This window comes from Ips typographus, linkage group LG13 (genome assembly GCF_016097725.1).
Source record: "Ips typographus isolate SLU linkage group LG13, UJ_Ityp_2.0, whole genome shotgun sequence".
In the NCBI taxonomy this organism is placed as follows: Eukaryota; Metazoa; Arthropoda; class Insecta; order Coleoptera; family Curculionidae; genus Ips; species Ips typographus.
This window is the reverse complement of record NC_138434.1, coordinates 426,176-438,984: the sequence shown is the minus strand read 5'-3', so window position 1 is coordinate 438,984 and position 12,809 is coordinate 426,176. Positions and strand designations below refer to the sequence as shown.

At 38.4% G+C, this 12,809-nt stretch overlaps 3 protein-coding genes and 1 long non-coding RNA gene across 7 annotated transcripts; 3 read left to right on the top strand and 1 right to left on the bottom strand.

The window, feature by feature from the left end:
* The first annotated feature begins 51 nt into the window (after positions 1 to 51).
* Positions 52 to 1,566, top strand: Tap42 (immunoglobulin binding protein Tap42). Its single transcript, XM_081991632.1, has 3 exons — positions 52 to 535; positions 805 to 1,248; positions 1,305 to 1,566. Exons 1-3 carry the CDS (start codon positions 164 to 166, stop codon positions 1,527 to 1,529), a joined length of 1,041 nt encoding a protein of 346 aa, XP_081847758.1. The 5' UTR covers positions 52 to 163; the 3' UTR covers positions 1,530 to 1,566.
* Positions 1,567 to 1,690: 124 nt separating this feature from the next.
* LOC145737045 (putative Golgi apparatus membrane protein-like protein CG5021) lies at positions 1,691 to 2,847 on the top strand. 3 transcript variants are annotated; one of them, XM_081991635.1, is made up of 4 exons: positions 1,692 to 1,880; positions 1,942 to 2,176; positions 2,270 to 2,383; positions 2,437 to 2,847. In XM_081991635.1, the coding sequence occupies exons 1-4, from the start codon at positions 1,804 to 1,806 to the stop codon at positions 2,629 to 2,631; spliced, it is 621 nt and encodes a 206-aa protein (XP_081847761.1). In that variant the 5' UTR covers positions 1,692 to 1,803; the 3' UTR covers positions 2,632 to 2,847. The 3 variants fall into 3 exon arrangements, with proteins under 3 accessions (XP_081847762.1, XP_081847761.1, XP_081847760.1); XM_081991634.1 differs by having other exon boundaries at positions 1,693 to 1,880; positions 2,258 to 2,383; XM_081991636.1 differs by lacking the exon at positions 2,270 to 2,383 and having other exon boundaries at positions 1,691 to 1,880.
* Positions 2,848 to 2,989: 142 nt separating this feature from the next.
* On the top strand, positions 2,990 to 11,121 carry Tmf (TATA element modulatory factor). 2 transcript variants are annotated; one of them, XM_081991623.1, is made up of 17 exons: positions 2,990 to 3,496; positions 3,537 to 3,668; positions 3,724 to 3,852; positions 3,904 to 4,030; positions 4,083 to 4,253; positions 4,317 to 4,407; positions 4,628 to 4,757; positions 5,552 to 5,721; positions 5,778 to 5,907; positions 5,973 to 6,174; positions 6,236 to 6,488; positions 7,245 to 7,796; positions 7,852 to 8,113; positions 8,172 to 8,364; positions 9,669 to 9,795; positions 10,208 to 10,315; positions 10,377 to 11,121. In XM_081991623.1, the coding sequence occupies exons 1-17, from the start codon at positions 3,235 to 3,237 to the stop codon at positions 10,758 to 10,760; spliced, it is 3,423 nt and encodes a 1,140-aa protein (XP_081847749.1). In that variant the 5' UTR covers positions 2,990 to 3,234; the 3' UTR covers positions 10,761 to 11,121. The 2 variants fall into 2 exon arrangements, with proteins under 2 accessions (XP_081847749.1, XP_081847750.1); XM_081991624.1 differs by lacking the exon at positions 4,083 to 4,253.
* On the bottom strand, positions 3,667 to 3,936 carry LOC145737052 (uncharacterized). Its single transcript, XR_014180202.1, has 2 exons — positions 3,800 to 3,936; positions 3,667 to 3,750 (listed from the first exon to the last, which is right to left on the bottom strand). It is a non-coding gene; the product is annotated as an uncharacterized LOC145737052 (long non-coding RNA).
* Positions 11,122 to 12,809: the final 1,688 nt, after the last annotated feature.

Genomic DNA, 12,809 nt, shown 5'->3' with positions numbered 1-12,809 from the left:
CAATTGTCAAATTGCGTCATTATGACGTCAAAAAAGTTCTGCTCGCTCCATGGAGCGTGAAAACGAATGCGGCCAATGCTAAACATGTGTAGTTGTTATTTTTATTCGTCTTGTGATTGTAAAATACACCAAATTTCAAGGTTTTAAAACATAAAGAAGTTCAATGGCAGAACAGCAAAGTGACGCGTCCCAAACTCTCGACACGATTTTCCACGAAGGATTAGAGCTGTACAACAAAGTGACCAACAGTCAGGAACCTACAAACAGCCCCGAAATACAAAGGGACCTACGAAAAGCCATCCAACTGTTTGAACAAGCCACACGTTTAGTATCGTTAGCGGACGTTTTCAGTTCCAATGAAGAACTGGAGGAGCTGGCTACTAACGATATCCAGTACTTGTTACTTCCGGCTTTACTGGGTCTTCTAACTGCCAAAATAACTACGCGGAATAGAAAAGAGGTGCTTGATGTGGCTGAGGTGTACTACAAGGACTTTCTGCGTAGAACTAACCAGTACAAGCTAAGTAACTATAAGGTTAGTATCAGACAAAAATCTTGGCTACTTTGGTTCTCCACAAGTTTTCCATATTATGGAGAAATGACAGCTGGAATGCCGGAAACTTTTTTCAAAACTGATGATCACCAGATGAAGTATCTCTTACCTTGAAAGGCCAACAATTTTTCAATTAATAAAGTAATCCAACAATCCACAGTTTTGAAGTCCACAGATGGAAATTTGTGGTGAATTAAAGTTCCCAGGGTTATTAAGGCTGTGTGTTTAATACAATTGAAAGTTGGGGTTAGTTTCAAGAGGGTGATTCAGAAGAATCAGAGACTGCCAGTACATTTAAAACAGAATTTGAAGAATTATCTAAGGCAGTTAACACCAGAGCCAGTAAAATCCAAAAGTTTAAGGAGCAAAAAGCGTTGAAAACCCACCTGGACAATTTACGAGTAAACGTACAGAACGAGCACGCCGATGAACAAATCAAACGGCAGTATTTTTTAACGATGATCAAAGTGCAAATTCACGAAGTGGTGGACGAACTGGAGACTTTAAAAATGGAAAAACCCATTTTAGAGCATATGGCAACACTGAATCTAGATAAAAGTAAACCCAGTAAACGACCCCCTCCACCACCCCTAAAACCCATCATAATTACCAAAGACGAGATCCAAAAGGCCGTCTACGGAGCTGGTTATCCGTCTTTACCGACAATGACCGTTGATGAGTTCTACACTAAACGAGTCAGTGTCTTTTTCTTCAACTAATTTTGGTTAGTGAAAAAGAAATTGTTTTTTAGATTGCCGACGGAGTTTTTCCAGATCCCAGTAAACCGAAAACCGGAATGAGTTTACAGGAAGCTTCTTTAGCTGGTGTGTCCTTGTATGACGACGATAAAGAAGCTGAGAGTTTGGAAGATAAAGTGGAAAAAGACGATGAAGAAAACCTGGCAAGAATGCGAGCAAAAGATGAATACAAGGATGAACATAGACGCGGTTGGGGTAATCGAATGAATCGTAGTTAAATTTCAGTGTAATTGAATAAATAAAAATTTAATGTATTTTTTTCTTGTTCTTTTTGAAAAATTATTTGATAAGCTCTGGTATATTTGCCGCTCATTCCTCATGTAACCACGCCACGCCAGGCAGAATCGCAACTGTCAATTACAAATGACAGTCAGCAAGCAGGCACCCGTCATCCGTCATAGAAATTGTGTTTGTGGGGTTTTTACTCTTCCTACAAAAGTCCTATCCTGACTATTTTTACAGAAAAGAATATTTGGGGCCTAAAGTTTGTCCATGGCCCTAATTGAAGACGACACTCTCGCCTTTGGCGAGGAAGACCTACCAACCAACTCCCATAAAGGCGTACTGAAGTGAGCTCTTTTTTGATTTCAACCATTTGCAAGGGGCTTTTAACAAATCAGCTTGTTTCAGCCACCCTTACGTGACCCTTTTCCACGTAGCCTTCAGGACGGCAGCAATCGTTTCTTACGTGTTATGCGGCTGGTTTAGTGACAGTTTTATCACCAGTTTTGTTGTGATTGTCTTGCTGTTATCCATGGATTTCTGGACGGTGAAAAACATCACAGGCCGATTAATGGTCGGTTTACGTTGGTGGAACTACGTGGACGATGAGGGAAAATCCCATTGGGTGTATGAGGCGCGCAAGGTGAATTTTGCTTGCTTGTGACTGTGTGGCAGCTTTAAGTGTTTGCTAGACTAATCTGGCCTACTATGTGGCCCATTTTAGGGCCTAACGCAGGGCCGGGTCAATGAAAGAGAGTCGAGGATTTTCTGGACTGCCCTGATACTCTCTCCACTAGTTTGGGGCTTGTTTTTCTTTGTCGCACTGTTTGGATTAAAGCTAAAGTGGCTGGTAATTTTGGTTGTTAAGTGTGAGGTTAGGTTTTTTAGCAAGTTAAATTTCAGCTTGTGGTGCTCATCGCTCTAACACTGAACGGAGCCAACTTGCATGGCTACATCCGGTGTAAAGTGGGCAACAAGGACAGTTTGGGCACTGTTACAAGTGATTTTATCAAAAAACAGGTGATGCAAAATGCTATCAATATGGTGACAAGGGCGCCACCAGCCAATCCTTTAAGTCAACCCACCAATACTGTTTAAAAATTGTTTATATAAGACATTTTAAGAGAACACACATAGGAAACCAGTGATAAGAGGAATGAATACAAATTATTAATGAGCCTACTAGGGTCATCTTACTGAAGATTCTGAAGAAGTGTTAGTTAGTTAAGTTGTCTATGTCATGCTGTCAAGTGTCAAATAAGATGATAACTGTCATTTTGACAGTGTAAACTTAAATATATTAATAATTCTGTGTTTTTAACTCTCATTTTGCTATTTTCTACTAGCTACCGCATCTATCCAAATGTAGTTTAAGGTACAATTTTCAAATCAATATGTAAAACAGTAATACACATTTTTCAATAGATGGCCGGCTAGGTTACACAGGTCGTCTGACCATGTTACATCGTATGAATAGCATGACCACGTGACCATCACGAAATTTTTAGTTTTCTTGTCAACACACACAGCTGATTTTGAGTGTTGGAACTGTTTGGAAGATGACGCCACAAAACAAACCCTCACCTCACCCTAATGCACTGCATTTTATAATTATAATAAGTGGTTGGATAAAAATACTCAAAAATTAGTGTTAAAACGGCTCTTCAGGTACAATTTTGCAAGTAAAAACAATGTCAAAGGATGAGTTGGTTTGATGCGGGTGCCCTGGCCAACATAGCCAAATCAGCCCTGAAAGGGGCCCAGAAAACGATTGATAAGGCTCTGGACATTAAGGAGGAAGTGGAAACTGCCGCCCCACTCGACAGTCCAATCGACACCAATCCCAGTGACTTTTTTGGTACATGGGGCCTCACACAATCTGATCATGTTGCCAGTACTCTCTCCGAGGTCAACTTGAAGCCACCTAATCAAATGTCCACAAGTATTTGGGGCAGTTTTACTGGTAAGTGAGCAAAGAACACAACTGTCTAACCTAAAAGTAGGTTCGTTTTTTGTTGATAATGCTGCTGCACAATCATCTGAGGACTGTTTGGATGACTCCATTGAAGTTAATGAGCAAAATTTCAGCAAAAGCAAACTGGTTGTACAGCAAAGCGAAGATGAAGAGCCACCAGGTTTTAGTAGTTTTTATTTTGCTACAAAGGGACTTATCATATATTATTTTCTTAGGTAAAAAAGAGCATCAGGAACTAGTTCCTGAAAATAGCAAAAATAATTCAGAAAGTTTTGACGTACTAACTGGTACCGTGAGTCCTGATTCGGAGCTTTTTTCTTTTGGCTTGAGCAGTTCCAGTTCGGGTAAGGTCTGTTAGCTGTCACATTCCCACCATTTTGACGTTGACATTGTAGGGATGAAACTTCATACTTCTGAGTCTGTGGACATTTTGGGTGACAGTTTAACCAGTCCAAGCTCGGTGGAGGTGATCGGTTCGGACTCGATTCTTGACGAGTCCTCCTCTGTCGAAGAAAAATTCAAGTGAGTAACTGTCAAAATTTGACAAAACAAATTTTTTACGACAATTCAAAAGTTCCCCGTCGGAAAGTGTCGAAGTAATACCGGAAGATCAGGATGAAAATAGCGTGGCCGACGATACAATGTCCTACACTTCAATTTCAGAAAGCACCTCTACCACCGTACTGGATACGGCCTTTAGTGCTCTGGTTAAGCCTCAAAAAATGCTTAAAGATACTTATATTAGGTTAGGTTTAACAGTCGAAGGCTCCATATATGTTAGTGACATATTTTGTTTCAATTTTTTTAGAACCGAATACAGTGAAAATGACAGTGCTATGCCGGTAATTGAAGCTATAACTAAAGCCCCGAGCCGGTGCATGCATTTACCCTTGCAACAGGTACTGGAACTACTGTTTTATTATACACTTTTTGCCAAAAGTGAAAAAAAATATTAATAAAAATTCTATCATGAATACATGATAGAATTGCACCAAATCGGTTATTTGGGCGATTAAAAGTCAAAAAGTGCCCTATATCATGTCATGTCCCATACTTTACAGCCTATCCTACTATTTTTTGACTTTCAAGTGCTTGTATAGGTAACACTAGTGTTTATAGGTTAACCAGAACCAAATAATGATCGATACGCAGCCACAATCGGTGAATAAGCCGCAAGACTTGCCGAACATCATGGAAAACACGAATATAATCGATATACCGCAAGATGATGACGTTTTGAGAAGTTCAGGTAAAGTTTCAGTATAAAGTGGTCTCTATTTTTGACGTGTCCAGTGATGCCAGGTTTGGGAAAAATTACCCACTTGTGGGGAATTCAAACCACATTTCGATATTTGGGAAAAACTTTTAAATTTGTTTGAAACGTGGTAAATACTAATATACAACTTATTCTTAAAAAAATATTGGTCTATACAGTGTGGTCCAAATTGGTGATCCCATCCATTTATGGCCGCCTTCAAGATGGCTTACAAAGTTATCATCCATATCTCGGAATCCAATGACGATAGATTTTTTTTAATTACGTCATCGTGTTCTACGTAAAAAAGTGCCTTAATAATGTCTTAGTTTCAAAACTCTCTTTGGCTTTGTTAGAGAGAGTGTTTGAAATGCACTGCCTCTGACGTTTTCCCAATTTTCCGGAAAACGGAGAAATATAATTTAATTTGGGAACCGGAAATAAGTTTCACATAAAATTCTTTAAAACTTTCCCCCTTTAACCGACTCTGTAGCTCTTACGGTTACAGAGATCCCTTTACATGTAGAACCAATTTGGGACACACTGTACACAAGGTGAGAAAACGAAATTGGACAGTCGTGGTGTGTGTACCTTTTCCATAGAGCTAGAAAATGACAAAACTTTCGTAAAAATAACAACAATCCGTTAAAATGTTTTATAGAGCCCCGTGAGCAGGATTTTTGACAGATGTAACGTGTGAATGAAATCTGGTAACTATTTTAAAATGCCTTTGGGAAATTTGTGTATCATTGTCATACTTTGTTGTTCAGTTTGCTTGTTCAATCTAGGCTCGGAAACGCAACTGGATACATCGACTGAGGACGGCTCGATTTCGGACAAAACGTTGGTGGAAACGCAAGAGAACGCGCTGGAAAGCGGCAGCGATTCGACGAGCACCACCACCACCGAGACCAGCAGCAATTCCACCTACTTGAAGAAGATGCTCGCCGATGCCATGGTAACGAATCGAGTGACGGTCATTTTGACTGGTTTGTGACAATTGTTCAAGTGCAGGTGGAGAAATGCGTAGACGAGACGAGTTTCCGTTCGGACAAGGTTATCAACCGGGAAACGTCACCGTTCAGTTCGGAAAAATCGGATCTGGTCAAAATCGGGTCCGATCGCACCTCCTGTCACACCTCGGGTTAGTATAGCGATCATGGGACACCTGACATTGACATCCGTCAACTGTCAAAAGGTTTGTTTTAGGCGACGAATTGGAAACGACTACGTCGTCGGACATTGAAATCATATCAAGTCCTAACGGCGATTCGAGCAGCACCCAAAGTCGACAAAGTCCTTCCACCAAACTGGTTCAGTGCAAGGTCAAAGACGACTCCTCCTTACATAAAACGACCTTGAAAAAGGTCAAAGGACACACCAGAGAACCGTCGGAAGCGTCCAGCATCAGGTTGGTTTGGCCGTTTGCTGTCGCGCTTTAGTCACCCCGACCTATTCTCTGTGGGTTTCAGTGACGATTCCCATCCGAACGGGGACGTGGACCGGCTATTGAAACGCATTTCCGAGATGACGGAAATTTTAGAGTCGCGCGAAAGTAAACTGATCGATGTGAACCGGCGTAACGCCGAACTGCTCGAGCAGAACAGCGATCTGAAACGACAACTCGATTGCGTGCTCACCCAACAATTGGACAGCACCGATTTGACGCAAGTCACTGAAGAATACACGCAACGATTGTCCGCTTTAGAAAAGAAATTCCAACAGGTAAGTTGTAGACGACATCTACAGGGTGGTTGTTTTTACTCTACTCAATAGCTAATTCCGTTAATTTGGTAGTGACAGCACACTTTTAATTAGCAAAGTTGCAGTATTTTTCCTCAATCGCCAAAATCTGATCTGTCAAAATTGACATATTATGGTAATAATATGCCTCTGAAACCTTCTTAAGCTTACTATGAATTGTTTTTAACGTGCCAGAGGCCTCTAGCAGCCATTTTGTATTGCCAGAGGCCTCTGAAACCTTTTTAAGCTTACCATGAATTGTTTTTAACGTGCCAGAGGCCTCTAGCAGCCATTTTGTATTGCCAGAGGCCTCTGAAACCTTTTTAAGCTTACCATGAATTGTTTTTAACGTGCCAGAGGCCTCTAGCAGCCATTTTGTATTGCCAAAGGCCTCTGAAACCTTCTTAAGCTTACCATGAATTGTTTTTAACGTGCCAGAGGCCTCTGGCAGCCATTACTTGTCTAAAGAACTTTCCCTATTTAAATTTTTTGTAACTCTTCAAATTAACCAAATCTGTATCTCTAACTCGATTTATTTTCCATATTCCCATAGTGAGCTGCATGCACCTATGTAGTTAAACATATAAAATACAGGGTGTTCCATTTGAAACCAGATTCAGGCGATTCAAAAAAACTACTACTGCAACTTTGCTAATTTAAACAAAGTTAGTTATTAAGTAAAATATAAACCCCCAATCACCCTGTAGTGTATGTACAGTAACTTTGTCAAAACATCAGGCGATCCGTGAAAAGGACAATCTGCGCAAACAACTGGACCAGGCGAAACTGGACGTGGCTACGCGCCTGAGCAAAAACGAACTGGAATCGGCCGTGGCGGAAAAAGACGAAACAATCAAGGAGCTGCGCGAGGAAGGGGAAAAACTGTCAAAACAACAACTGCACCACTCGAACATAATCAAAAAACTGCGCACAAAGGAAAAGGAACACGAAACTACCATCAGACACTTGAAGGAAACGAACGAATCGTTAAACACCGAAATGGACCGACTGAAGAAGTCGTTGAACGCGAAAGAAACGATGGAACGCAACCAGATCGAAGCGGTGCACAATTTAACGATCAGAAACAAGAAAATGGAAGGGGAACTGGCTAAAGTCAACTGTCAGTTGGATGACATGACGCAAAAGTACGAAACTGTCAAAAAGAGTCTGGATGCTGCCAAAAAGGAACTGACGGACGCGACCAAAACAATCGCCGACTACAAAGCACGTCAACTGTCACTCGAACGCCTGGAAAACGAACGAAAGTTAACAGAGTCCCAAAAAGAGGAAGTAAAATCAAAGAGAAAAACATGTACAGAGTGGTTTTTACTAGGGTCACTTACAGATAATCAACCAATTGGACAGTCTGCGCGACCAGCTGCGCAAGACTGAAGAGGACTACGTGAGAATGGAGCAGAAATTCAAACGAGACAACAGTGACCTCATGCGGCGTTTAGAGGAGGCGGAGAATCGAAACGAGGAATTGTCCCAGACTGTACTGGAGGTGAGCAAACCGTTGGTGAGACAGTTGGACGGTTTGCAGGCAATGCACAGCGTGAAAATTGCCAATTTCGAAAAAATCGAAAAGGAATTGACGCTTAAAATCAGTTAGTTTTATCCGGACTGGTAACTAAACAAGTTTAAGGTTTGATTTGTTTACTGCAGGCGATTTGGCTGGTAAATTGCAAGCTTCGGTCAGTTTGGAGCGGGCAGCGAAAGAAGAGTGTCACCAGATCAGGGCCAAACTGGCTGATCTTGAAGGACACTCCAGTACAATCAAACACGAGCTAGACGTGACGAAAATGCAGCTAAACCAGGTCAAAGCTGAAAAAGAATTAACTGAAAGCGAACTCAAAGCGTAAGTTTTACCACTAAGGGTAATTCAAATTCGACCCTCACCATTGGAATCTCGGAAACTATAAGAGATACGAGAAAGAAATTTAAATTGGAGCAAAGTTGCGCAATGTAAAGCTCAACCAAATGCCCTTTTAAAAATTTCGATTTTCCGAGTACTTCCGAAGATATCCGGAAAAAACTGAAAAATTGCTTTTTTGTTTTTAATTTATTTCTAACCTTATTTGAAAAGATATCCGAGCACCTTTTTATTGCCACTTTTTCCCAGCTATCCGATGATGGATTCAAATTTGCGCGTTTCGTTTTTTGGCAGCCATTATGGACGTCGCCATATTGGATTTTTAGCCCACCAAATAGTACGTTTTACTCTGATTTTAGTGATGTATAATAACTTATCATTTGCTTTATAAATAACAAAATAATTCAATAAAAACGAATTTTACCTTACTTAGTTAGTTTAGTTTGTTAGTTAATGAGGCGTTTTATGAAGATTACTTGGCAGTACTTCTTCACTAGTTGTTCTTTTCGTGAATGAAAAATGGTTTAAGTCACTTGCTGTATAAATAACTATAAACTTGCACTTAACATTATAAAAAATTGAAATTTGACAAAAAAATGGAAACATAAACGAGCTCTTTAAGTTAGAGATAATGCTAACGAATCTCTTTTTCTGATTAACCTAAATAGTTCAGCAATGCTTGTATGATAATAACATTTTCTGCGGGGGTTTCTTTTGTAGATACATTTTTAACTATGATTGACTTGCTCTAATGATCTTCCGAATTATCGTGTTTGACAAGTACTGTCAAATAATGACATTTTTTAAAACGGCCCATTAACTCAAAGCCAATAACTAAAGTAAAAATAGTTTTTATTGAATTATTTTGTTATTTATGAAGCAAATCATAAGTTATTATACATCACTAAAATCAGAATAAAACGTACTATTTGGTGGGCTACAAATCCAATATAGCCCATAAGAAAAAAGAAAGTTGATGATGACTGATAAAAAACGAAACGTCGTGTGGCAAATTTGAATCCATCGTCGAATAGCTGGGAAAAAGTGGCAATGAAAAGATGCTTTTAGTTTTGGGATATCTCTTCAAATAAGATTAGAAATAAATAAAAACAAAAAATCAAATTTTCAGTTTTTTTCGGATAAACGGCATTTGGTTGAGCTTTAAAATCTCTTACGGTTTCCGAGATTCCAATGGTGAGGGTCGAATTTGAATTACCCTGTATACAGAGTGCTGCAAATAAAAGGATTATTTGAGGTTAAATGAGTTATTGCACAATTGTTTTTTTTAGTGAAATTGACAAGCTCAGTGAAGCCCTAAAGCAACGCGAGGCCGCATTCGAGGACCAAAACAAAGAAATATCGAATATAAGACAACAATTGACTTCATACGACAAGCAGTTACAACAAACGGTTCAGGTGAGCGACTATACCGAAAATCAAACAAAATGACAATTACGTCACAATCGAACAAATTGGCAGGAGGTTGTCAAAGTTTAAAAAATAAATTGATATTTCATCACTAACTATAACTGTCCTAACCGTTTCATAACGACTCAATTTGTGACGTCGTACCAATTTTGTTTGATTTTTCGTTTAGTTCCTGATTTTTAGTCCGGTGTTCAATAATTGTTATGGTCGTAGTTGGCTGTGGTTCTAGCATGAACGTAGGGCCCTTGATAAGTTCGTATATGGTTTGAAATGACAGCTGTCATATAATAATTGTTTGCGAGGTTATCTAAGACTTTTTGTGACAATTGCCATCCATAGGCGACCTGACCTGATAACAATTATTGAACACTCGTTATTTAAGTTTACACGTCAAACACAGGAAACGTCCAAGGGAGCTTTAGAGGACCGTAACTCACACTCACCTGCTCGGAGCAACTCACCCACTTTAAGTTTGGGCAAAGTGTCCGATTCGTTTAGTTTGTCGCAGGTAATATCAAACGAGAAAAAAAAACAAAATGGCGGTTAATTGAACAAAAAAAAAAAAACAGGACGAACCGTTTGAAATGGCGCACGCGCTCCGCTACACCAACATGTTTGAGATGCAAATGCTGCAAACGAGCCTTAAACAGCGCGACGGCGAAGTGCAACAATTGCAGTGGGAGCTAAACAGACGCGAACAGGAACGTACTCTACTCAATTCCGAAATTTCGTCTTTGCTCAGTCGCGTCGAGGAGCTGGAACAGGTTCGGACCGATTTCGAGCAAGTGAAAATTCAGTTTGACGCGCTGCAACAACAGTACGACACTCTCTGTCAGTTGTACGGGGAAAAAGTGGAAGAGAACGAGGAACTGAAACTCGATCTGGTTGACGTCAAAGAAATGTACAAATGTCAAATTGACGAATTGTTGCGTCAGCAAAAGTCACTCACTTAAACGTCAAGTGATCAATTAAAATGTGAACTAATAATTATCAATTAGAATGAAATATTCGTTTTGGTTCAATAAGTACCCGTTTGTTCTTTTCATATTACGTGTATAAACGTCAATCTGTGATATTGCTATAGGTATACCTATACTATAATATTATAAATGGTTTAGGGTGAGTGGCATGGTCACATGACCCAATTAAAATACATTTCGCGTTAATCTAAAGCTAAAATTCACCAGCATATCTGTAGAAATTAATTTTCTATAGCCATTATAACATATTATTGGTGTTTATGGATAAGTAGGTTAGAGGCATTTAAATACTATGTATATGTATGTATAAATTAATAAAAAAATTAAATCAAAACTTTATTCTCTACCATAACACTAGAATAAGATCACATTTAATACAAAAATACTGTTATCCCAACTTACTGGTATAGTTGGAAATAAAAGAGCTACGATTTAGAAAAAAGTCAAAAATTTTAATTTTGGCCAATTTTTATTTTGCTCTATAACTGTTCCAATGTACAGGGTGCTGCATTTTCGATGGTTTTACGGGGTACAGAGAAAACGGTAATAGATAGAAAAAAAGTAGCATACGTGTTCTGATCTCTTTTTCTGAGCTGAGATGACTGGCGAAGAGTGGGCGGCGCAAACTTCTTTTGTTTCAAAGATACGGGGGGTTTTTGAAAATTGGTCATTTTGGAACCTCCTCTGTATTTCATTTGCTATTAAAGTTATCAAAAAAGGAAAAACGGTTTCCGGTAAAAATTTTGACGTAGAATCCAATGGCGTAGTCAGTTTTTTTCTATTACGTTTAGTTTCTGACATGTGACAGTAAGTTACATTTTTTTAAATGGAACACCCTATATATTTTTAGTTCATTTAATTCTGTTGATTTTTACATTTTCAACGGTGTATTAAAACATATAAATTTGTAAACGTTAATTTTGGTAATTAGAAAAAAAGCGTTTCCTTAACAAAAAAGTGCTAAATAATATGTATAAAAATACCCACAGCTGAAACAAAATTTAGCTATGTTCATATTAACATGTTACATGTCGTTTATAAACAGTTTTTTCAACTTCTACCTTAAAAATAATAGAAAATAGAAATGACCACTTTTCTTATTAAAGTGACGGTAGAACTGTTTGTAACTTAGATTTTTAATAAGATTTATTAAAAATATTTAATTTTCTGATGTGTTAGTTTATATCATTTCCGATTTTGTTTGGTATTTTAGATATTGGCCTTTTTTTAGCTTAGCAAAGGTCTTTTTTTTAAATAACAGGATTAACCTCTACAAACTTATATGTTGTAATACACCGTTGAAAAGGTAAAAATCAACAGAATTAAATGAACTAAAAATATATAGGGTGTTCCATTTAAAAAAATATAACTTACTGTCATATGTCAGAAACTAAACGTAATAGAAAAAAACTGACTACGCCATTGGATTCTACGTCAAAACTTCTACCGGAAACCGTTTTTCGTTTTTTGATAACTTTAATAGCAAATGAAATATAGAGGAGGTTCCAAAATGACCATTTTTCAAAAACCCCCCGTATCTTTGAAACAAAAGAAGTTTGCGCAGCCCACTCTTCGCCAGTCATCTCAGCTCAGAAAAAGAGATCAGAACACGTATGCTACTTTTTTCTATCTATTACCGTTTTCTCTGTTCTCCGTAAAACCATCGAAAATGCAGCACCCTGTACAGCACAGGGCATATTTATACAAAAGAACCTTAAATTAGGTAAAATAAGCACTTTAAAATTTTTTACTTTTCAAAAAAAATGAAAGAATTGTTAGCAAATATTATTATTGAGTTTAAAATGTATCGTTATTGTTGGGTTTGTTTACTTTAGAATATTGATTTTGTTAGACAAACGTCGTTAGGTTAGGTTATATTGAATTAATTTTTATTTCCTGTCAGACACAGAGGTCACGTGACTGTTGTGCATGTCGACTTGGCAACGTCGCAAATTGTCGTTCGCTGGCTGTAATCCATAACACACACACACAATTGATAATTTTCTCCCTAAAAACACCAAC